The sequence below is a fragment of the Lissotriton helveticus genome, chromosome 3_1, assembly GCF_964261635.1.
Source record: "Lissotriton helveticus chromosome 3_1, aLisHel1.1, whole genome shotgun sequence".
Lineage (NCBI taxonomy): Eukaryota > Metazoa > Chordata > Amphibia > Caudata > Salamandridae > Lissotriton > Lissotriton helveticus.
In genome coordinates, this window is record NC_136061.1 from 1,050,793,911 (window position 1) to 1,050,819,846 (window position 25,936).

A 25,936-nucleotide genomic window follows, 5' to 3' on the forward strand; every position below is an offset into this window, starting at 1 on the left:
GTAGGTCTTAATTTCAGGCCATCTCACTGTGGTACATGTGACCATAGACCCCTTTTTATGCTCCAGAGCTAATAGGCCTCTTTCTGTTTTTCACCCCTGGGCTCCCCTCTATGAATAACCTTTCTATAGAGTACTCTCTGCAGAGTGGTCCCCAGCAGGTCCTGCTTGTACAGCACTCTTCCATCGACCCTTTCTGAAGGGCATTCCCTCTATGTTCTCTCTGCAAATCGTTCATCCATTGACTTCACGCTGTGAAGCACCCTTATATTGTTACCCCATTGTGGAGCAACCTTCCATGGGTGTCTCGCTCTAGAATTCTCTTCTATATGTGACTGTGTACAACCTGTCCACAGGGTTTGCTCTAAAATCCAGCCATGTAGACACTTCTTCCTGAAAAGCTTTTGTTAACTAGCTCCTCTTTTTACGGCAATGTCCCACGAAAACATGGTGGGTGACTTTTAGTCCAGCAGCATTCCCTGAATGCTGCTATGTGAAGTGCTCACTGGTCCAGGAGCCTCTCTCACGTGGCGCTTGTGAACAATGGGTTCCTTTTTGCGCAACACGAATGCCTGACCACTTCTTTGTTGTGCATAAGTGCATAAGTTCTTGTATGTGCCCTATTCTTCTTAGTGCTGCTTTACATGTGGGACCAATGCATGGCTTCTAACTCTGAAGCACCTGCCACAAGCTCATTTTTGTGGGATTCCCTTCAATGTGTACTTATCTGGCGCAAACATACATGGATCATTAAAACCACATAAACGTATTTAGGGCTTTGTACATAAAACCCGATATTCAAATCGCACTCGCTATTTATTACATTCCATGGTGCCTCTTCCCCTTACATTTTTAGAAGTGCTTAGATGACCTCAGAGCTAGAGACGTTAATAACAATAAATATGTATTAACACGACCACTTGTTGTTCTAAATAAATACATTGTTTTTGGCCAGGTATGATCAAAACGAACTCTGAAAATTGAGAAATACCTTGCATACATTTTCCAATGTTTTTTCTTTAAAGAGAGACACTCGAAAGGCTAGCACCTAGAAACAGGTTCAACTTCTGAGCTGTAATTATTACTAAGCTGCTCCACTCGCAACTTTTTGCACAAATGAAAACTCTTGAGTCTGAAAACACACAATGAAGTAGTACATTTATAATAATTAAGAGAAAACATCAATGGGAGTATTCAGTACTCAGAAGTAATTGTGATTTCTCATTCCACCCCAGATGAAGAAAGCTGCTCTGACAACAATGCTGGCTGCACTCATACCTGCATCCAGGGTCCTTTTGGGGCACAGTGTTCCTGCCCCGTTGGGTACCAGCTCACCAATGATTCCAAGACCTGTGAAGACATTGACGAATGCCAGCCTCCTGGTACCTGCAGCCAACGCTGCTTCAATGAACGAGGTTCCTTCAGGTGCTACTGTGAAGACGGCTACATACTGGAACCCAACGGGAGAACTTGTAAAGCTGCAGGTGAGAAACCCTCAAAGACAATGTTGTCTTTATCTGATGTGGATCAGTTGACATGGCCAGCACATCTGGGCCTTCGTGGCACTTCTTGCTAGGAGGAGTGGGTGCATGGAGAATGCATAATGGTGAAGTATTGTTCTCTGAAAATTAGGTTGTTAATACCAATATGGATGATCATAAGTTGTGTGTTCCTCTGTCAGTTCCTTGGACTAAGATGTCAAGATTTGGTCAAATAGCTTCAGCCCTCATTACAATCTTTCTGGTACATACTCCGGTGATGCCCTGCAGTAGTAATAGGTCATAATCGCAAGGCTATGCTTGTGTATTTAGCAGTGAAGCTGTCCCGTAAAGAGTGGTAATTGCCAGTGCTTACATAGTTCACGCTCATAAATTCTGCCTATGCCCCCGCAGTCTTTAGACACAGGTTATCATTGCTGGAAATTACAATGAGGAGTCATAACACACACTGGCAATGATTAATTCAGCAAAGCTGTACAAATGTCCAGTAACCTACTAGCTAGCATTTTTTACCACTCCAATGCATCCCCTCATCCTCCTAACTGGAGGCTGTAGGTTCCTACTACGGATTCCGGAGTTCTAATCCCCGCTTCAACCCTTGGCCACAAATGGTATGATTCTGGGCCAATCACTTTATCTCCCTTTCCCTCATACTGTAAATTAGTAGTGTGATGTAAATATGTTATATGAAAGAAAACTGTACAGTACAGTGCCTTTTACCCGTTCTTATCAGCTTATTGATCATAACCTCAAGTCTATGGTCTAGTTTCAACTTGACGTCTGGATCCCAGACACACAATATTATTCTACATACAGGACCTCATGTTTGACATGTTCCTGCTATAATACAAATTCTCTCTATAAAGCACTTCACTGCTCTTTGGAACTGCGTTTGTGTATATGAATTATGTTTTAAAAAATACACCATGAGAAGGATTTGATTGCATGAGTGCATAGTGTTTTTGGGCTAATGTTGTAGTTGCGATATGTTGGGGCTTCCAAAACATGCAATATATTTTACAGCATAAGTACAAGGAAATGGCGCAGCGCGGTGCTGCTCAAATTTTGCAGCACTGCGCCATTTCCAAAATGCAGGGATGCACTGTATTTACAAGAATGCGGCACTCCCCTCTGTTTTCCCTAGCACTCGCTCTCAAAATAGCTGCCTAGCGCCAACACAGACAAGCTTAGGCCATAGTGCAAGGGTGCCTGTGTTGCAGAGTTGATTGTTTATGTGCAGGAAGGTTTCCCCATTATTTAATTATTGTTTTTGTGCATGATGAGACACCGTCATGCACAAAAACAATCATTGATGGTGTGTTGCTCTTTCTATGTGTGCTGAGGAATGCACCACACATGGAAAAAGCAAAAAAAGAGGATAAATAAAAGTTTTTAAAAGCAGGAAATAGATCGGTGGTGCCTCAGATTTACAGATCCTTGTAAATCTGGGGAGTGTCAAAAAGCAATGCGTGTTGCGGTGGAATGCCCAAAGCAACACACAATGCAAGCCCCTTTCATGCAGATAGCTGCGTAAAAGGGTACCATATTTACAAAGCGTAGTTAAGCACAAAAAGTGGCTAAACGCCACTATGTAAATATGGAACAGGGCAGTGTGCCACCAGACCGTTGGTAAAAATGACGTCCCAGTGGTGCAATCCCCATGTACATATGCCCCTTTGTCTGAAAATTGAGTTGGTGTTAAAGTGCTTTACACAGATTTTTGCAAGTCAGGTAGTATACTAACTCCTGTTGCAACAGAAACATGCATGCTCGGGTTGTAGGTCAGAATTCCATAATCAGAAATATCGTCTGACACAAATATTGTGTCCTATATATTATATCCAAAAACATCCCATCGGGTGTAGATTTTCTATTAACGCCAACTGGGTGATGTTTTTTAGACAATATTTAGGACATGACATTTATGTAAGATCAATCAATCAATCAATCAAGGCATTTGTATAGCGCACTACTCACCCGGAGGGTCTCAAGGCGCTTGGGGAGGGGCGGTCCGCTACTGCTCGAACAGCCAGGTCTTGAGCTGCTTTCTGAAGGCGAGGTGGTCTTGGGTCAGGCGGAGGTGGGTCGGGAGGGAGTTCCAAGTCTTGGCGGCCAGGTAGGAGAAGGACCTTCCTCCTGTGGTGGCTCTTCGGATACGGGGGACGGCGGCGAGGGCTTGGCTGGTCGATCGAAGCTGGCGTGTGGGAGTGTAGAAGTTGAGGCGGTTGTTGAGGTATTTTGGGCCTTGGTTGTGTAGGGCTTTGTGTGCGTGGGTGAGGAGCCGGAAGGTGATTCTCTTGTTGACCGGGAGCCAGTGCAGGTCTCTCAGGTGTCCGGAGATGTGGCTGTGTCGGGGGATGTCGAGGATGAGTCTTGCTGAGGCGTTCTGGATCCGCTGGAGTCTCTTCTGGAGTTTGGCAGTGGTTCCGGCGTAGAGGGAGTTGCCGTAGTCCAGTTGGCTGGTGACGAGGGCCTGAGTGACCATCTTCCTGGTCTCGGTGGGGATCCACCGGAAGATCTTCCGTAGCATGCGCAGGGTGTTGAAGCACGACGAGGAGACGGCGTTGACTTGTCTGGTCATGGAGAGGGAGGAGTCCAGGATGAAGCCCAGGTTACGTGCGTGGTCTGTTGGTTTGGGTGCACTGCCCAGGGCGGGGGGCCACCAGGAGTCATTCCAGGCGGAGGGTGCGGAGCCCAGGATGAGGACTTCCGTCTTGTCTGAGTTCAGTTTCAGGCGGCTTTTCATCATCCACTCGGCTATGTTTGTCATCCCTTCGTGTAGATTGGCTCTGGCGGTGGAGGGGTCGTTGGTGAGGGAGAGGATCAGCTGGGTGTCGTCGGCGTAAGAGATGATGTTGAGGTTGTGCTTGCGTGCGATGGCTGCGAGGGGGCTCATGTAGACGTTGAAGAGGGTGGGGCTGAGTGATGATCCTTGTGGTACGCCGCAGATGACTTCGGTGGCCTCGGATCTGAACGGAGGGAGGCGGACTCTCTGTGTCCTTCCGGCGAGGAAGGAGATGATCCAATCTAGTGCCTTCTCTTGGATTCCGACGTTGCTGAGGCGCTGCACTAGGGTGCGGTGGCAGACAGTGTCGAATGCCGCGGAGAGGTCCAGGAGGATGAGGGCCGCAGTTTCCCCGTTGTCGAGCAGGGCTCGGATGTCATCGGTGGCTGCGATGAGGGCGGTCTCGGTGCTGTGGTTGGCCCGGAAGCCAGACTGCGAGAGGTCGAGGGATCCGTTCGACTCGAGGAAGGCGGCCAGTTGCTTGTTGACGATCTTCTCGATGACTTTGGCCGGAAACGGGAGGAGCGAGATGGGGCGGTAGTTTTTGAGTTTGGTGGGGTCCGCTGATGGTTTCTTCAGTAGAGCGCTGAGTTCGGCATGCTTCCAGCTCTCCGGGAAGGTAGCGGTGTTGAAGGAGGTGTTGATGATGTCCCGCAGGTGGGGTGCGATGACAGCGTCGGCCTTGTTGAAGACGTGGTGAGGGCAGGGGTCGGTTGGGGATCCGGAGTGGATGGAGTTCATCGTGCGTCGGGTTTCTTCGGTGTTGATCGGGGTCCAGGCGCTGAGGGTGGTGGTGGGGGGTGCAGGTGCGGTCGTGGGGTCCGTTGGCTGTGTGATGAAGCTGTTGTGTATGTCTGCGATCTTGTTGTGGAAGTAGGAGGCAAGGGAGTTGCAGAGGTCTTGTGATGGGGTGATGTCGTTGTTTCCGGCGTTGGGGTTGGAGAGCTCTTTGACGATGTTGAAGAGTTCCTTGCTGTTGTGTGCGTTGTTGTCCAGTCGTTCCTTTAATGCGGTTTTCTTGGTGGTGTGGATCAGTTGGTGGTGTTTTCTAGTGGCGAGCTTGAGGGTGGTCATGTTGTCTGGAGTTGGGTCTCTGCGCCAGGCTCTCTCGAGGGCTCGGCAGTTCTTCTTGGAGCTCTTGAGTTCGTCGGTGAACCAAGGTGCTTTCTTGCTGCCGGTCCTGCTAGGCGGGGTCCTCAGAGGGGCGAGGTCGTCAGCGCAGTTGCTGATCCACTTCGTGAGGTTGTTGGCGGCCTGGCTAGGGTTCGCTGAGCTGGCTGGGGGGTCTTGGCTCAGGGATGCGGCGAGCTGGTCGGCTGTGATCTTGTTCCAGCTTCTGTGTGCGACCTGTTGCTGGTGGTGGTGGATCGTGTTCTTTCTGTAGTTGAAGTGGACGCAGCTGTGGTCCGTCCAGTGGAGTCCGGTGGCGTGGCTGAAGGTGATGTCCTTGCTGGAGGCGAAGACGGGGTCGAGTGTGTGTCCGGCGTGGTGGGTGGGGGTGGTCACCAGCTGCTTGAGTCCGAGGTTGGCGAGGTTATCCAGCAGGGTGGTGGTGTTGCGGTCGTTGTTGTTCTCCAGGTGGAAGTTGAGGTCCCCGAGGAGGATGTAGTCAGCGGAGGGGAGGGCGTGCGGGCTGATGAAGTCGGCGATGTCTTCGCTGAATTGTGTGCGTGGTCCCGGGGGTCTGTAGATGAGGGTGCCTCTGAGAGTGGTCTTGGGGTCGGTGTGGATCTGGAAGTGCAGGTGTTCGGCGGTTGTGAGGGTGTCGTCGGTGTTGGTCGTGATGCGGATGGTGTTCCTGTGGATGATGGCGATGCCTCCTCCGGTCTGATTGCCGCGGTCCCTCCGGGTGATCTTGTATCCGTCCGGGATGGCGATGGCGATGTTGGGTGCTGAGGAGGCGTTCATCCAGGTTTCCGTGAGGAAGGCGACGTCTGGAGATGTGGTGTCGAGGAGGTTCCAGAGTTCCACGGCGTGTCTGTGGACGGAGCGGGTGTTGAGTAGGATGCACTTCAGGTGGCTGTTGCTGGTGCTCGGCTTGGTGGGTGCTGGTGCAGTGCAGGTCTGGATGCAGGTGAATTTGCAGGAGTGGCAGCTGAAGGGTCCGTGGGTGCGTCTCGGGGTGGCTTGGTAGCATCCCGGGGTCCGGCCGGCGTTGAGTGCGTTGAGTTCGGTGGCGTTGTAGGTCCGACGGGTGGGCTGGTGTCTGCGGGGGCCAGGGGTACGGGCGCTGGGCGCGGACCAGGCGCGGACGGGCGCAGACGGGCTTATCTTTGGCGTGCCCGCTGCGCGAGCACGCTGCGCGTTTCCCACTCTGCCATATGTGGAGAGTGGGGGGGGCGGAGCGAGGGAGGAGCAGCTGGGAGGCGGGAGCGGGGCGGCGAATGGGAAGGGCGACCGAGAGAAGGGGGCGGGGCCGCAGGGGGCAGCGGCGGGGAGCGGGGAGATGGCGGGAAACGCGGCAGGGGCTGGGCACAACAACAAGGGGAAAATAGCGGAAGCGAGATTAACAGAAGCAAAGGCCGAAGTTACACGGAGGAAAAAAAGCGGCAAAGTTAGCAGAAATTACAATTTACACAGGGGGATGACGCGGCAGGGGCTGGTCACAATAACAAGGGACAACCAGAGGAGGAGAGAATAGCAGAAGCAGGAGCAGAATTTACACGGAGGAAAAAAAGCAGCAAAGTTAGCAGTAATTACAATTTACACAGGGGGATGACACGCAGCGCAGCAGGGCAGATGCAGTACCGGCTCGAAGACCGGGAGCACAGCTGCGGGCAGAGGCGGCACTTGGCGGGAACTTGGCAGCCTGGGCTCACTCACGGGGAGTGTGCGCGGTGCGTGGGTTGACCGGCCCAGAGGGTCAGAGGGTAAGACAATATTCTGACTACTGTGTACTGATACCTTGCCATACATTGGGTACATATGGGCCAGGGGACTAAGGATATGAGTCGCTTCTGGTGCAGCACAGGGTTCAACTGTTACAAAGCATTGGCGATGTCGCTGCCCACGCAAGAAACGTGTAGGGCTGGAAGAGCTCTGAAAGCACACATTGAATAATTGTTATTTTTTAAAACCTTAAGCATGTTGGTATTGTGCTTCTATGGAAGATCTACTTGTACCATGAGGAAGTCAATATGTTAAAAAGAATTTGAGAGGGCTTGAGGTGCATTCACCCACAGTTAGAAAACATAGAGGTGTATGGATCTTGTTTGCTGAAAAGCTGTTTGTCAAAATCATATCATCAATAAGGGGAACATTAGGGCGAGATGGCCTATAGATAAAACACTTGAAATTGTCAGAGACAAAGTGGCACTCTCTGGAAAGACTGAAGACAGATTTGCTGTTGGTGGACTTTTGAAGATTAATACATCTAACAGTTAGAGATTGTACCCTAATGCACAGTTTCGTTTTGAGGATCCATTATTTTAGATGGCAGTTCTGTGGTGGAATAATCTCGGAATTTATCCATGGATTCCATTTCTCGCCAATGTACAAATGGGAAGTCTGGATTACTTTGATGTGGCAGGTTCTGGGAGCAGTGAATGAAAGGTCACCCTCTATTGTAGGACTATCCACAATGTATTTAATCTGTCAGGACAGGACTCTGCAGGTGAAAATAAGGAACACGAAATTGAAGATCGTGTAATAAGCTTATGATATGCTGCAAACCCTTTTGGAGCCTGACCAGTCGATTCAATATGTGTTGTCCTTTCTTGGATTCTTTTGGTAATGTTCTGAGTACAAGATATAATTGGTGAAGTTCAACATCTCACTATTTTCCAAGGATGTACTTAGCACTAACTTTGTACAGTTTAACTTTGGAGATGGGAATAGCAAATATTAAAGAAATTGACACATTTTTACCTTAAATTTGTATCTTCTTATAATTCACAATAAAATTAATGTAGCTAAAAGTGGTAGTTCTTTACAAGTTAGTGGTTAAATGTCCTTCTTTTAAGCAAAAGCAAATCCAGAAAGGAGTTTCAATGTTTATGGACAGAATGTTAAAAGGTGGTAGATAACTGCTTCTAGGAGAGGATTTGGTTCGTATAGCAAGGGAGGGCGTGGGCACTCCACCCTGGGCAGCACGACTTTTGGGGGCAGCATTCGCCCCGCTATACAATGCGGCAGCGAGCAGCAAATAGAGGGATTGCCATGGGCGACTAAAGGGCTAGCTACGCTACTGCGTGTATATTTTTTCTAGGCACTTGTTGAGTTGGAACAAGTTTTTTAATTGGGGCCTGTGGGTAGTGGATGGGGTTTTTCTCATTTTTCTTACCTAAGATATGCATAGTTATAAAATGTTCTGCTCCAGAGTCGCAGGAAATGGTGAATTGATTACACAAAACACTCTTTGTGCTGCCCCCCCCCGTGTGCTATCCCAGTTAGTACCATTATCAGCAGAAAAAAGTGTACATGGTAGGATACTGGCTATCCAAAATCCTTCTATTGTCTTCCCAGCGTTGTCTCTGTTACTAGTCCTGCATTCCTGGTGTATTCCATCTTGCCAATTGTATATTTTAGCCTCTTCCTGAAAACCTTTACAATGAACTGTGAATCTTCATTTTTGGAATGTTTCCAGAGTACCAAAGCTGGATTCCAATCACCAACTGTTTATCAAACACAATAATGTGCATTTGGTTAGAGGCCGTGATATATTTACTGATGGAATACGGCAGAATTCAGCTGGCTCATTGAAGCTGTCTAGCAAAATGCCAGCACCCGGCCAAAACTTGACAGAAATCGCCTATGTCAACTGCTTTCATTACAAAACCAAGTGTCACTTGTCACCTGTGGCAATAACGTTGGCATAGCAAACACCTCTAATTACCTCCTACTTTAAGTATTGTGAAGTCTAATGTTGGTCCTTCTACAAAAACATGGAGGTCAAGACCATAGAATCAAAAATGTTTCCCCATGCATGTTCCATAGCAACATAAACATAATAATCTCATACCCTTCCGGAGTAGCGTGCTACTCGCCGAAAAAGCGCTTTATATAGCGTAAGCGCTATATAAATGCAATAGCAATACAATACAATACCGTACCAACAATCAAAACCCGTCAATGTAATAGAGCCTATCTAACTCACGTGTATCTGTGTGGAACATAATGGTTTCTTCCATGTCGGACCTTTTAATCAGACCGGCCTATGAAGAGATTTCCCCATCTTTTTTTCTTTGTGATCTTATGACCCAAAGCTGAATGACCACTGGTTCAACGAAGTGTCATAAGGATGAAGCGCCGTTTGCACCAGAGCAACAAGTTGACAATGTAGATGTAGGCACTATGAAGGTGAAACACTGAGCTCTGAAGCTGCCCCTGGTTGGAATGAAATGCTACACAAGAGGGCCAGTCATTCAAATCTTGCAGCAACACCTCACTACCAGGGTGGGCTTTAGACCTTGTTGTCGACTCATGTACATTTCAAGCCCACACGACACTTCTGCCTTCTATTGAAAAACAACACTACTTTTAGTTTCCTGTGCTCCACCATTAGTTCTCTGAGTAATAGTCTTTCCTCCGGTTCCACCTCATTTTTTCAGAAAAATAAAATCACTTTGGAATTTTAATTGAAACTTTGGAAAAGATGGTATCAAAACAATAACAGACATCTCCTCAGCGGTTTTTTAACCCCTTGCATGCCGCAGCGATTCTGCGCCTGTGCGGCAAAAATCGCAAGTGGGCGGGTTCATGATGGCCCCCAGACGTCATCAGCACACGAGCGCCGTAGTGCATGACTGCTGGGGGCCGTCATCAGCATGCAAGGGGTAAATGTAGTTGTATATAGTTACATTTGTGAAACATCCTCAAAGAAAAGGTGACAGACTTGCACAACGAGTTGTGAACATGGCGGGGAGCACCGCCACCAGGTTGGAGAGGGAGGGAGTTTATATATGAGCCCTGGCCATGCACTCAAATAATAGTAAAATGATGGCAAGTAAATGAACAATGGGAAAAGAGAAGTTTTTTTTTATGTGTATATTAGAGCACTGACTTTTTAAACCCACCACTGGACCAGTGTTTTGTATTGCACCTCAACCACATCAGACTAATGACTCATCAGTAGGTCAACTAGAAGCAATAAGTCAAACAAAACAAGGGTGCAATCGCATCGACTTGGAGCATGATTTATTTTGAACTATCTGAGCTGTTAAATTCTTAAGCAATTCTTCTGTATATTTCATTTTCTAAAAGCAATGTTCTGGTTATACTCGTGTTCAGTTTTGAAGACACCCGTTTTCTCATTCCTTTCTAGACTCTCAGGATTTTCTGCTGATGGTTGCAAGTCGCAGTCAAATCGTTGCTGCGAACATCACTTCTCAAGGGCGCAGTATCTCTGGTGTGGTCCGAGACGGAAGAAACATAGTGGCTATCGATTTCGATTCAGTGACAAATCGGATTTACTGGTCTGATACCACCCAAGATAAAATTTGGAGCTCTCTCCAAAATGGAACAGACAGAAAAGTGGTAAGCCTTTCCGAATTGTTTTCAGCCCCTTGCTCTTTTTTAAAAAAAAAATCTATTTATTTGTCCTCCCGTAACAGAATGCAGAAATGGCAATCGCAGTATTTACTGATAAGACGGGTTGCTGCCGCTCTGGCCTTGAGAGAAGTCGCCACCTTTTAGCTGAACTAAGAAAGGATATGTGACACTCTTCTTAAGAGCATGGCCAATGCCAGGTTCACCTGCATTACATGTTCAGATTAGACTTCCCACCACTGTTGTCATTGAACAATAATGCAATTTCCAAAGAGGATTTCATATGTTATCAAAAAATGTCATTTAAAAGGATGTTTAGGTATTTGTAATATAGTTGTACTATCTAACTGCAACAATGATGCTTTGCTTTCAGAAATAGACAAAAATAATATATGCTGCAATGGACTAGTATTTAACGCAATATTGCAACTGTTCTATTATAGCAGTGATAGTGCCTATATTTGGGTATTCCTGGGGCCCTGAGAACCTCTGGCACTCTCCCAGCATTCTCTTGGGCAGCCGGTGGTACTCACATGTGCCCAGTGATTGTGGATCAATGTCAGGGCCGGCTCTCTTGCAGCCGCACTGGGCACTGACCTGGGGAGAGGGCACTGACCTCAGGGGGGCGCTGTGTTTAGCAGTAACATACAATCTAAAAGCACCTGCTTCAGAGTTCCTTGTGCGTTCAGCTTTCAGGCACCAATAAAAATGCCGTTAACTCTTGTAATCAATGTTCCTGCTAGAGAGAGAGATTAAAGTTTGATCTAGTGACATTTTTAACTCGCCATAAAATAGCACAGAGGGTTAAAATGCATGCCACATAGAGCAGATCTGTATTTATTGTGGATAGCTGGGTGTATTATTAAAACTAGCCTTCACCAGTGCTTTAAAACAAATGAACTGTATGTGAGAGAGGGGCTATGGAGAGAAAAGGGACACTTTTGCTAGGTGGTAGTGAGGGAATCCAAGGAAGAGGTATATGATGCAAAAAATAAAGTTGCACCGGGCGCCACCAGCGCTAAAGCCAGCCCTGATCTGTGTGGTCCACGTACTCCTGAGGGTTTATATGACACCGGCCATGGGCCCTTCTAGATGCATTCTATTCAGAGTTGATGAAATGACAATCTGTAGACTGGTGGTCCATTCCTTGACACATTTCTATGTTTTTTTTTAAACAGGTCTTTGATAGCGGTGTCACTGTCACTGAAAGCCTAGCAGTGGATTGGGTGGGACGGAATCTTTACTGGACTGACTACGTTCTCGAAACAATTGAAGTCTCTAAACTAGATGGAACCCATAGGACGGTACTCATAAGCGAAAATGTAACAAACCCACGCGGACTAGCGCTGGATCCCCGAGACAAGTAGGATTTATTTTTCTTCTGACGTTGAATTACTATTTCTTGGAATTTTGCAGTCAGTGGGAAATGAATATCAACGATAGATTAAAGACTGAATGCATTTCCAGCTTATTTAGTTACATGTATAGCTGTCTTACTTATTTAATGTTCATGACTTAAGCATGTTCTAATGGCAAAGAGTGTGGAGGGGAGTTACTTAAAAAATCATGAGGTAAGTGAAGAGCAGCAAGGTAAGATGAAATCAAGAATTTCTGAGAGACTGAAAGAATGCATTCATTTACATATATTAAATGCCCCTAATCAGAAACTACATTCATCCATATTCCGGTGTTTACTACCCCCCACCTTGCCCCTCCCTCGCCCCGCCTCACCGCCCCAAGGACCTCCCTCCACGGGCCGCTACTGATGTAAAACACATGTATTCTCCAATGTGTCCAGCAACTGCAATCGTTTTTAAAGACATGGGGAGCTAAGAAATCTTACAGATTTCCAATGTGTGGAAATCAGTTATAAAACAGGAAGGGTTAGTAATTTCTTTAACAAACAAGATCCAGTCCCTGCTAATCACTTCAGAGCAATCTGGGGCCAAAAATTACTTCAACAGTGTACAACCTTAAAATATTTCCAAGGAAAATCCATGAAACACTTTATAGAGGCTATTAACAATGAATGATTGTAAAGGTGTCTATCATCCATGATTAATGCCAAAGGTATTATGAAATCAAGAATTACCTTTACATTGACCAAGAAGTACTAATAACTTCAGAGACTTCTGAGCATCATGAATCAGTTCAACACTCTCACAAACATAAAGATTAACTCCTTGGCAGCGGCGGTAATTCTGCCGCGGCGCTAGGGGGGAGGGGGGCCGCGCGGCGCCGCCATGCTCGTGACGGAACCACTCCGTCACAAGACACGGTGGCGCTGTGCTTGAGACGGAATGGTTCCGTCACGGCCCCGCCCGCCTAATAGAACGCTCAGCGCAGGCGCGTAATCAGTGCCACGCAGGTGCGGCTGCCGGGCCGTGACGGAACCATTCCATCACCAGCACAGCACTACCGTGGCTCGTGACGGAATGGTTCCGTCACGAGCATGCAAGGAGTTAAAGGTGGGCAATAAATTCCGCATTGCCTGCGGAGTTTGCAGAGTTTTGGGCTCTCTGCTTTATGCTTGTAACGTGGAGTTCTTGCCAAACTCTGCCAAACTCTGCGTGGCTGACTCTTTTTCTCGCATGTGACTCGCCAATGGTAAGTTGGTGAGCGCCAGCAATAATTAGCATCCCTTAGCTTAATTTTCTGGTGCTTGGAGGGCATCCGGAAAGATTTTATCAACACGGGTAGTCACAACCATTCAAGATGCGAAAGCTGCCACTCAAGTAGAAAATCTACTCGAGCAGCAGCAAAAAAGTAGTGCCCTCTGGCGAGCCACGCAATGCATTCACACTGCACAAACTATTGGGGATAAAAATCAACAAGAGCAGTGCAGCATGCTGATTTGTGCCCGTTTGTGGAACTCCACTGAATCTTGCACAGTTTTCATGTAACTCCACTAAATTCCATGGAGTGAAACTCCGTGAGTTGAGTCCACCGCTTATAAAGATGATATTTTTGTCTTTTAGAAATGTATGATTCATTTTGTGAAAGGTCACAAAGGGCAAGCATAGATTAATTGAATTTTTATGCTTTGTTGAAAATGTTATTAGGAAAAATATAACAAAGGAAACATCCTTATATTGCAATTAGTGAAAGAGGATCCTTGGAGCCTAGTTATGTTTCTGAATTCAGTATCCTGGACATCACATGCGAACAGTTAAGTGTAGTGCTGTGACTCGACTTAATACATCACTCACAATGTACACTAATACATCAGTGAGAGCCTCAGTCAGAGGTAGACTAATCACATTTTAAAAACTCAGCAAATTATCAACAAAGTGTACATGGACATGAGAACACACGAGTAACTGCACATGCAGCTTATTTAGGAAAAGCACCACAACCGAGTTAAGCCTGCTCAGCATCTTACCATAAATAGTTAAATATAATAATTCCTTTTTCTATTTTTGGTTGTTAAATACGTTTTCCTTTTTTTTTTTTACAAGGGAGCATTTAGTTAGGAATACTAAGTGACAGAGGACGGACATAGTATACCACTTTGGGCAACAGAGCCATAAATGTAACGTTAACCTTTCATTGTTAACTCCATTGATTTTGTATTGTTGTAGTTAAAATACAAAATGTACTAAATGCTTACTGCTGCAGTGTACATCAACCAAACTAGTCAACCAACCTTGCCTTGGTGAACAATGGCTTTCAATCCTATTTGAAGAAACATACTCTTTAAACTTAATTGACCTATCCGTAAAAAATGTACCATTTGTCAGTTTATTTTTATGTGTAAAAGCCTTAAGTGATGATAATGAGACATGTAATGACCAAACATTAATGTGATTACATATTTCCTGAAATAGTGCTATTATATAGTCTCTTATTATCACAGATGTGTTCTATTTCTAATTGACACTTTGAAGAATTGCTGAATATTTATATATGTAAGAATCTTCTTCGAGTCTCTTTGGCTGTTGCTTAATTGGCTTTTTTGCCTGCATTGCTAACCCTAAATAAACCACAAGTTTGAACTGCATTTAGTTCATCCAAATTTACAAAATTAACAATTCAGTGATACAAAAAAATAGAATGTATCCTACAATTAATTTGACTTTACTCTACGGTTATGACATTAAAGGTTAAATAACAAATCACATGACTAGATAAATAATTAATTCAACAAACAAATTCATAATGCCGAAATGTACTCTATGGTTATGACATTAAGGGTCCATGTTCTATGCAAAACACAAATCACACAAATAGAAAGATAAATCATTTAGCAAACAAACTCCTAATGCCAACATTATCTATTCAATAAGAGAGGCCAAAATACCAATTTTAATCAGATGCAATCTCTTGTTTCTATGTTCAGCTGTTACCAGGTGTATGAAATATGAATTGTGATACCTTGATGCATCATAATATGTCAACCATGATTTGTAAAAGTTTTCAGAAAAACTGATATCTGATATCCAAAGTTCATGTAGAGGAAATACAATCTTTAAAGTCGGTGGAACCAGGAAATATAATAATATTTACGTTGAAGGAATATTACCAAGACAATACTGTACTGCTTATGCTTTATCATGCACTTGAAATCCGATGTGTTTAACTGACTTCAATTTTTGACACCCTCCAATGAAGTAGGGCAACTGCAGCTATTTGCACAATATTCTGTTAGATACCTACATTAGTACATAGATTGATAGATAGTCAGAAACAGATTCAGAGATAAAGAAGACTGATAGTAAGATAGTTGCTGATTGATTTATAGATAAAATGTATACCTAAATTGATGTGAGCTTAATCATGTAGTGAAATAATTAGTGTAAAAGTGTAAATTGTGCTGATGAAAACTCATCTCCATTTTTGTAGTGCTCATGTGATGTTCTGGACAGACTGGGGCAGAAATCCCCGAATTGAAAAAGCCAGCATGGATGGCAAGCAGCGAACTGTCATTGTCAGTGAGAAGATTTATTGGCCCAATGGTCTTTCGATTGACTACCCAAATAGACTAATCTACTTTGCGGATGCATATTTGGATTACATCGATTTGTGTGATTACGATGGAAACAACCGGCGTCAGGTTTTGGCCAGTGACTTGGTAAGATCACAGTTTGTTTCAGAAAAGGGTCAAATGAGATTTGGATCAAGAAATATACTCTATACTTTACATAGATTTACGTGCACAGGTTTCTAAACATATGTTAATGCAGATATCACTTTTAATAGTGTATCTTTACATGACTTTATGTTCAAGAAAAGAGAGTTATTCATCCAGCAGTTTCAAACTTTAGACATGGTTAGATTTTCTCCTATATTAATTTGATTTAATAACTGATGTGATTGGGAAAATGTAACAAATACGGGCCTTTTCTCTAAATATGTACCATTTCTCTATGGAGGTGGTATACAATGCAATTTGCAAAGTTGTTTGGATCCTCTGACACCAAAATATTATTTCCCTTTATGTACCATGATTTCAGTTCATGGAAACCACCAACTATATTTTCACTGTACATAGTTGACATTTTCAGCTCTCCTCCATTGCCCATGATCCCTTATGCATGAAGAATATTAAAACAAAATCTACAGTGTAAATTTAGAATTGCTCTCAATGATCTCTGACAGAATAGATGAGACAATTTCCAGCTAAATATATAAAGCTACTTAACCAATATGTCATTTATATTTTTTGTGAAAGGTTTTACAACATCCGCATGCTATAACTGTCTATGAGGATTTTGTATATTGGAGTGACCGCCACACTAATCGCATTATTCGAGCAAACAAGTGGAATGGAAGAAATCAAACAGTCATGATATATAATATCCCACAGCCAATGGGTATTTCCTCTGTACATCCGGTAAAGCAACCACCTGGTAAGTTTAACAATATTTCTATGCCAACCTAAATGACAAAGCTCTAAAATATAGTTTATGCTCTAAATCGTTTTTAGTGTACATGCCATTAATAGTGCACAATGATGGAAATGAGGTAAGGGAAAGCAAAATATGTTTCATCATTAGAAGGCTGTTTTGCAGTAAATACATGCCATTGTGCAACAGATCACAGCATATGTCAAGTATGTGCTTGTGTGCCCAATCTGGGAGTTCATTCCTAAATTGTGCTCTCTTGTGAAGTTTGTGAATCATATTTTGCAAACAATCTGCGTTTTATTATATGTGTAAACTATATCTGCTTTAGTTTCATTTTGATACCATTGTAACCACAATATATGCTGGATTATATATATATATATATATATATATATATATATATATATATAGATATATACACACACACACACACACATATATTATATATGTATGTACATATATACATGTATATATATATATATACATGTATATATATATATATATATATATATATATATATATATATATATATATATATATATATATATATATATATATATATAATTCTTTTACTAGGTGTGCCCTGACAGTAACTTACTTTTGTTTCTGTTTCTTAGGGGTCAATTCGTGTGCATCAGCTCCATGCAGTCATTTGTGTTTACTATCTTCATCTGGCCCAAGGTTCTACTCCTGCGCTTGTCCTTCTGGGTGGTCTCTTGATATGGATTCTGTTAGTTGCAGACAAGGTAGATCACCCAATTCTGTTGCTATTGTTTTGTTTTTAACTATAAGATGACAAATGTAAAAAAATGAAGTTATATTTTTGAGATCTATCAAGCATAGAATTATAGATAATCATGGCAGGGAAATATGCCTGTTGTTAGATTTTGATTCCCTACAGCACTTGACATCACAACATGGCTGTGTTCAACCAACTTATTTAGTCTACCCATAGTAAAGGAGGCTGGAGAAAGTGAGGTGGAAAGCCTCTAGGAAGGCATCATATAAGGTAGTTTAATATATGTTATAACGTAAGTGGAATGGTTGGACTCTTAAAATATAGGACTTAATTAAGAGTTTGGCATACAGGACACTGTCAAAAAAGTGACAGATATCCCATCCACTGTATTTCAAGTGCATCATACCCTATGACACTTGCCATGCAGAAGACAGAATATCGGTCATGTTTTGACAGAACATATCATCCTACCAAACTATAAATAGGAAACTTAGGGGCATATTTACCAGTCCCTGTTGCCACAGGAGCATCTCTTTTTTTGATGTTCCTATGGCGATATGGACTTCGCCTTATTTACAAGGCTGTGTGGCACTCTTTCACGCTATACTTAGTGTGAAAAGGGATTGCAATGGGTGTTGCAGTGGGCGTTCAGCTGCAATATCCATTGATTTTGACGCTGCCCCATATTTACAAGAGTGGCGTAAATATGGGACAATGCCAAAATTAAGACAAAAAAACCTGGTTAAACAAGGAGAAATGCTTTATTTCTCCTTGTTTTTGTTGTTTCTATGTGTGCTGCATTGTTCAGCCAACATAGAAGCAGCAAAACGGCATGCATGATTGTTAATGTGCAGGAAGGTGTCCCTTCCTGCACATAAACAATCCTTTAAAAAATGACACGTTGCAACTTCTATTTGTGCTGCAAAAAGCAGCACACATAGAAGTTACTAATAGAAGTTACTAATCACTATTTAAGATTGTTTACAGGCAGGAAGGGACCCTTCCTACACATAAAAAATAATTCCCATAATGCAGGCACCCTTGCACTATGGTGCAAGGGTGCCTGTGTTGACGCTATGAGCAGTAATTAGTGCCAGTGCAGGGGGAAATGCAGGGCTGCACTGTAAAATTGTAAATATTGTGCAGCCCTGTGTTTCCGAAGTGGCAGAGCACTGCGTTAAGCCAAGAAAGCTAACACCACGCTCCGTAACTTCTCTTGTAAATATACCCCTCATTTTCTATTTAAATGTCTGACCTTTAGCTGTTGTAATGCTGGTGCAATTTCACTGCCAGGATTATGTTCTATCTTGCCCCAGAATGCACTGCATGGGGACTTCTTAGGCAAGTTATCAGCTTACTTCTTTTGGGCCTATAGATGCACAACCACTTGCCAATAAAACACTTTTTAGTCCATATATATAGGAACATAGGGGAGTGAACAGGTTAATCAGCAAGGGCAAATGGTTATTGGTGAAGTAACAGACTCCTGATTTGACTTCATAAGGTTTATTTGAAAATTACTAATTTCAAGTGGATTATGCAAGCGCAGCCATTTCTGAATACACTTGAATTTGCCGCGTAGCCAATAAATTACTTTATACATTTCAGATTTTAAATAATACAAAGTTCTGCCTGGCAGGTATTGTACACAAGTTAACTGGCACCTTTACCTGTTGAGGTTCAAATCATAGAAATCTATTGAAGGGGTCCCAGGCTTCAAGCTGTGGTTCAGTGGGGTAAACAAACATCAAAATGTTAACAACTACTGTTTTGGACTGTTTGAGCCTGATTTGCAAAGGGGCCTCCACACTTGTGCCAGAGACCCCGCAGTCATGGGGTGTTGCCGGACTCGGGGTGGAACCTCAAGGCGGAGATTTCACTCCAAGCACAGAGAATCCCCCACAACACCGGAGTCCCCGCCACGAGTGTGGAGGCCCTTGGTGAATCAGGCCTTCAGTGTCCTTAACCAAATGTGACAAAAAGGTTATCTGAATGCCTTCAGGACCTTGTAAGAAACAGGGCTTTTATGCAGCTGTTCCCCCACTTTTTACCCCATTTGGACTACTAGATGCTGATTTTCGACTCTCACAGATCACTGATGTCTGCTAACCCGGCCTAGTGCTCTCTCCCTGACAAGGACTATACCCCCTTATAAGTCCCTAGTATATGGTACCAGTGGTACCCAGGCCATGAGTAGTAAAGGGGTCCCCAGGGCTTGCAGCACTGATTTTGCCACCCTGAGTGACCCAAGTAAACTACTGACAGCAGGCCAGCCATTGTAGACTGCAGGAACAGTGTAAACTGTTCCATTTCGACTTTGCCTTCACGGTGTGTGGCAAAGTTAATGCACAGCTTTCCCTATATGTCTGTCATCCCTAACGAAGGGCACTGAACCCAGAAGGCAGGCTAGTGATGACATTGAACCATCCCCTAACCCAGCCGAGTGATCTAAGGGGCTGCTTGGAAGCAGTCCTCTCCTGGATGACTATGTCCTGCCTGAAACTGAATGGAGACAAAACGGAGTTAATGGTTTTAGGTAACTCCCCTCAAAAAACCATTGAATCCATTTGGCCAACCTCGCTGGGATCTTTCCCTGAAGCCAAAGACACAATTAAGAGCCTGGGAATCTGGATGGACAAGACACTCACATTCAACTACCAGCCAGTTAAACTTTCAGCTACCTGCTTTGGTATTCTCAGGCTCATCCGCAAGATCCTCCCTCTCCTCCCATTTAAAGCTAGACAGATCATGATTCAGGGCCTGATTCTGTCCCGGCTAGACTTTGGGAATGCCCTCTACCTGGGAGCCCCCCAATCGACCCTCAATAGGCTCCAGGTGATCCAGAACTGTGCTGCCCGCACCCTTCTACGGATCCCTCGTTGCCGATCTGTAAAATCTGAACTTAGAGACCTACTTTGGTTACCCATCAGGGAAAGAATCAAGTTAACCGCGCATTCTGGAGAACGGGAGCAATCATTAATTACTCTCTGATTTCCCCCTATCTGTGCAAGCCTTCCGAGTCATAAGTCCTAGGATTCGGAGAGCGAGATGCGGGGGTCGAACTTTTTCATCTAATTCAGCAAGACTTTGGAACTCACTTCCCTTTTCCCTCCGTTTGAAGCCCAATCTTTTGGCCTTTCGGAAAAAGTTCAAAACCTTGCTATTTAACAAGTAATCTCAGTTTCACCTCTCACCACACACGTTAATCCTCAGCGCTAGGACGGCACCGGGTAGCTACCGCGCTCTATAAAAATCATTCCATTCCATTCCATTATATTAAAAGTATGGGCATGTAAGTGCATGCTTATATGTCCCTATAGTGGCCTTTACCATCAAAGGACACTATAAGTGATAGACATCAATAACATAGATGACATGGGCTGGCACCCGGGCACACCCGAGGTTAACAGCGCCATTATGGTACTGGCTAAGTATGTTGTGTTTAGTATCAAATCAAATGCCTTCTCACCCAGCATTCTCGAGGGCGATGTGGTAAGCACCCAGGTGGCTACCTTAGAGGTTGCCCCCCTGTTTGCCCTAGCTTCTCTGTGCTTTGGCTGGCAGCCCGCTTTTGCTGCTGCTAAGACAGGACTCTGACCTCCTACCACACAGTGTGATCACTCCCATGAGTCAGGAACAAAGACCTGGGCAAGTGGCACTAGCTCCCCGAAAACTGGAGGTAAAACAACACTCGATATCAGAAGAATCGCTGGCCAACAGGCGCTCTGAGGGATCGCTCAAATCCAGGTGGTCTAGTGCTTTGTTAGAACTGTAATCCTGCCTTCTGCAAAGTCACAGGCAGCTACTGTATTCCAAGGGACCACTGGATGGCGAAGTACCTTTTTCCAAGGACTAACAAGGCTTGTTGGTCACCAATCTGGCAACCGACCCCTGCACTCAATGCTGCACCTGAAAGGTACTCCATCCGGCCTTCGACGTATGTCAACAACCACCCCATTTTTTGCGTTTTTGCATCTTTTTCCCCGCAGCAGCTGCAAGTGGTAAAAGCAGCTCTCCTGCAGCTCCCGTTCAGCACCAGGGACAGCCAGGACAACTTTCCATGGGCCAGGTAAAATTGAACTGACTGTCATGGCATGCCCTGGGAACGGCATCGCCTTTACCCTGCACGGGTACCACGCAACTTGACCTGCAAGTGACCAATTGTCACTAGTGGTTTTTCCCTTTGACTGCACTGTTAAAGTTTCACTGTATTATTTTGCAATGAATTTAAATTGCATCTACAACTCTGGTTACATGTATGCCATTCTGTTCATTTTGGTGTCTAAATCAAGATAAAAATGCACTCGATTTTTTTTAATTGGTGTCGGAATTCTCTAGAGTTGCATCAATTACTTATCGTCCGTGTTGGTACTCTGAAATGCCTAACACATGTTCCTCTAGTGAAGCCTGACTGCTCCTTGCCACACTACCAGGACTGAGCTTAGGGTTTATTAGTGTGAATCCAAAGACCATCTTTGGGGTTTGTGAGAGTATTGCATGGTGAGGCCTAACCCACATCACTACATAAAACTCCACCTTCCTACAGACCTCAAATTATCAATGTCGATCAGAGAAACCAAACATCCATGTGTGCTTGAAGTGGTCCTTGGCTAAGTCAATACCAGTGCACGACTCTGAGGTTCCATTTAACAAGAACTAAACCTTTGAAACTCAACATAGGAAGGGGATTCAAATAAATGCAGACATGCAGATCTGAACAGCAACAAGGCTGCTGAAACTCACTTGTGTGGAGGGATTTCTCTGGAGAGAATAGGAAAAGCAGGTATATTCCGACGTCTGAGAATTGAGTCTTCTCCTGATATAGTAAGAAGAGTTAATCAACAGGTTGATGAACTAACCTGGTCCAAGGCATAGATTGAGTCTGCCATGGTAGTTGATATGTGGGACCACTTATTCATTTTCTGACCCAGTTAAAACCACTTGCAGCCAGACCATTTTTGAAAATACTTGTGAGCTAGAAATCCATTGACCGCTTCTTCTGTTTGGACAGTATATTCTTTCTTTGTTGGTTCAGTGCTCCTAGGCATCCTTGGAATCCCAAATTGCCTAGCTGTAGATCCCTCTAGTATCTAACATCCAACTCCGCTGAAGTTGTAAGGGTTGCTCAGCCACTGGAAGTCATGCCAGCTTCTGCAAAATAAAAGATGGAGTTTTGTGAGCTTGTGGGCAGAAGGACTAATATTGCATTTGACCAGATGTTGTGTTTAGGCATGCCCAATGCACAACTAATAAGCATCTTTCCATGTGGATTGTATTGAGAGTCAAGTTTCAGGTTTTAATGCATTTACCATATTTTCTGCCTTTGCAAGACAAAATTAGGAAATGGGGCATATGGAAGAGAATGATAAATGTTACATAATTAGGTAAAGTATAAAATAATGGTAGCAGGATTTGACAAGCTTTATGGCCCTTGTATGAACAGATCTGAGACGTTACCTAGGATAGCAAACTCTACAAAGATTTTTTCACCTAAAGAAACATTGTGGTAGTGGGTGTAATATTTCTGTCGTCAGCATACTCTTAAGCAACAAGGAGAGAAAGAGAGAAAAACACAACCTTAATTAGCAAAAATAGGAACCTTGACTGATGGCTAACAACCAGTTTTTACATTGTCAGAAAAAGCTAGCAGAGGGCCGCCAAACTGATTTAAACAGCAGTATTAGCCAGTCCTTAGAGTTTGGGGGCCAAGGAGAACAGCGAACATGCTAGGGAAGGATAATGTAAGGGGACTCTCATTCGTAGGGAAGAACAGGGGCCGGAGTAGCATTTAATTGTTACTTTCCAAGGCAAGGGGCATAAAATCAGAAAGGGCTTAAAGTAATCAAAAGGGCATTATATAAAACAGGCAAAACAGTTCTACGGAGGGAAGAAGCAGAGCAATGTGCTCAAGAAAGGACACGCATCAACATGAAGAGGGACACGCATGTACATGGGTGGATCAGGACAGGCATAAAATAGACAAATTAAGTCAGAAAGTCTTGCCATATGTCCAGGGTATGAGGGAAAAACCAGTGTAATCTGATATTGGGCTATATTAAAAAGGCTCATAATAAGTGGCGGTAGCACAATGCCACAGAGTCCATAAATTGTCTGCACCATTCTTCCGAGATGGAGATGTACATGTTCCTCTGTTGTTTCGTCCTAATTTAACATTTTAGAACACCTCAAGATTCACATTAGCTTGAATGGTGAACGCGATAATGGGCCTCTCAATAGATGAAGTGCAGGAAAGAACAGCGTAGAGCACAATGCAAGTGTACAAAGGCAGCTAGTCAGGGAATGACCCTCATGTGGAGAAGCGTGGCTCAATGTTTAGAGCGGCAGACCCTAATGCAAAGGTCTGGCCCAGGACCAGGGTTCAATTCCCACCTCGGCGGCTCTTGGACTCAATCTCCCCGGACCTGATAATTCTCGCCTCAGTGCCTTGTCTAATCCTGGGTCCCACTCTGTGACTCTGTGCAATAGCTTGCTAAATCTCCACAATGGCCCCAGCAGTGCTTGGATGCCTGGCTTCACCTTGGGGGTGCCCAGGAGTGGACATTTCACATGAAAAAGCCAGGAAGGGTTCCACAGTGGTATGAGTGCAGCGCCGGGACGCCCCGTCACGTGGGCAGCCGTGCGCTTTACAAATACTACATTTACATTTATGTTGACTCAGACTGAAGACAGGATTGGGGTAAACTTTCACAAAACCACTAATATACGCCCTTTAGCATACAAATACTGCAGCACGTCTTTTATGCATACAGAAAGTAACCCTAACACCATTGGAAAACTATCACCTTGCATTTTTATTGTAATTCACACCTGAAGACTAACAACTTTCTTTTTTTCCTTTTTTCCTGGTCATTCTTTTATTATTTAACCTGTCCATTTAAAATCAAAGATTTCAGGAAGTGCGTCTCTCAGTTGTTTTTTCCCCCTGGACTCGGAGTAGGTCATATCTTATCATAAAAGAAGTATTTTAGGGACACTGAAGATCTAATTATCGCTAATGAATGGAAAACAGGGGCCGCTTGCCTCTCCTCCTCGAACTTTACTTTGAACTTAATCCTTTCTGACATTGTTTATTTTTACATGCTAGCACTAACTTTCAGCAGAAAGATTACTTTTAGCCAATCAGAGCGTGTGCTTATTGTAGTCTTTTCAACACGGCAATATGTTCCTCCTCGGCCTCGGAAATTGCTGTAGCTAAGGTTTCCTGAATCAAGGTTGATTGAAAAGTGTTACTTCCTGGATTTTACCTTGTCATTGCTTACTTTTGACACAATGAATTGCATTCATAACAAACCTCTATTTCTCAGAGATAAAAAAAGATGCAATTTCTTGTTTTAATGCTTTTTTATCAAACGTCTAGTAAATACATGCATTCTCCCCGATTAGCAATATGCAGAAATGGGTGCATATACTAACGCATGTGTAACAGAAATACAAATATTTCTTAGAGGCGTTTGTTTAGTGCATACTAGCCATATGGGCAACGGAGAGCTTTACGAGCAGTTGGAAACAACAGTGATGTAACAATAGAGAATATTAGGTGAGATGTACAAAATTATTCAGCAGTAGCAAACATTCCAATTTGCAAAATTGGAGCATTTGCAACTGCTACAATCTTATTAGCAATGTCCTAAACCGAGTTTAGTAGTCAATACAACTTTCCAGACCCTTAAAATGGGTTTCCATATAGATTTCAAATTGTAAATTCGAGGGGGCGGGTTGTGGGCATCCTTTCCAAATTGCTATTCGGATCCCTATGCATTAAAGGTTTGAGATCAGAATTCCGTTTGCAAACCATTGATAAGTTACTGACTCCTACGTTAGAGTGGTAAATCACCTGTGAAAGAGTAGAGGTCTTCTTTGGAATCCTCCCATTCATGAATTGCGATGGTTGCCATTTTCAGTGGTCCAGGAAGCTACTGCTGACTTGCACTAAACGTTTACAAAGGTGAAAACGTTTCCTTTTTAAAGTAGGCCAATTTTCTCTAGGGAAATCAGGCTGCTTTAAAAAAAAGTTCTTATTTTTGAAAGGGCTGGCATTGCCCTCTCTGCGGGGTCCCCCCCAAACGTTTTACCTTCACCCTTCTATTTTCTGAACCTGTTTTGGTCGGCTTTTAGGACTCTGTGCACTTTACAACTTATAACCAGTGTAAAAGGGTTTATCCGCACTTCCTAAAACATGGTCATCTTGGACTAGACCTGATTGCCATATTTAATTTACTTAAACGTCTCTGGTAAAGCGGCATACCTTATACCCAGGGCCAGTACATTAAATTATACTATTGGGCCTGCAGCACTTTTTGTGCCATAGATTTAAGTAGCCCTTTCAAACATGTATCAGGCCTGCTATTGCAGCCTGTGTGCAGTTCAAATTGCCAACTGGTTCTGGCAACACAAACCCCTTGCTAGGCCTAATACTCCCTTTTAATACACATAAGTCACCTCAAAAGTAGGTCCTAAGCAGCCCTTAGGGCATGGTGCATTGAACCTAAAATGTTGGGCATGTACTTTTACTTTTTATACGTCCTAGTAGTGAAAAACTCACAAATTATTTTTTCACAATTGT

The 25,936-nt window shown here is 43.9% G+C and overlaps 1 protein-coding gene across 1 annotated transcript in view; it reads left to right on the plus strand.

Annotated features, from left to right (window-relative positions):
• Positions 1-25,936, plus strand: part of LRP2 (LDL receptor related protein 2) — a 342,167-nt gene that overhangs the window by 149,727 nt on the left and 166,504 nt on the right. Inside the window, exons 26-31 of the mRNA XM_078681616.1 lie at positions 1,233-1,481; positions 10,544-10,755; positions 11,946-12,130; positions 15,610-15,838; positions 16,439-16,616; positions 17,231-17,359. Coding sequence (XP_078537742.1) covers positions 1,233-1,481; positions 10,544-10,755; positions 11,946-12,130; positions 15,610-15,838; positions 16,439-16,616; positions 17,231-17,359 — 1,182 coding nt within the window. The remainder of the gene's footprint in view (positions 1-1,232; positions 1,482-10,543; positions 10,756-11,945; positions 12,131-15,609; positions 15,839-16,438; positions 16,617-17,230; positions 17,360-25,936) is intronic.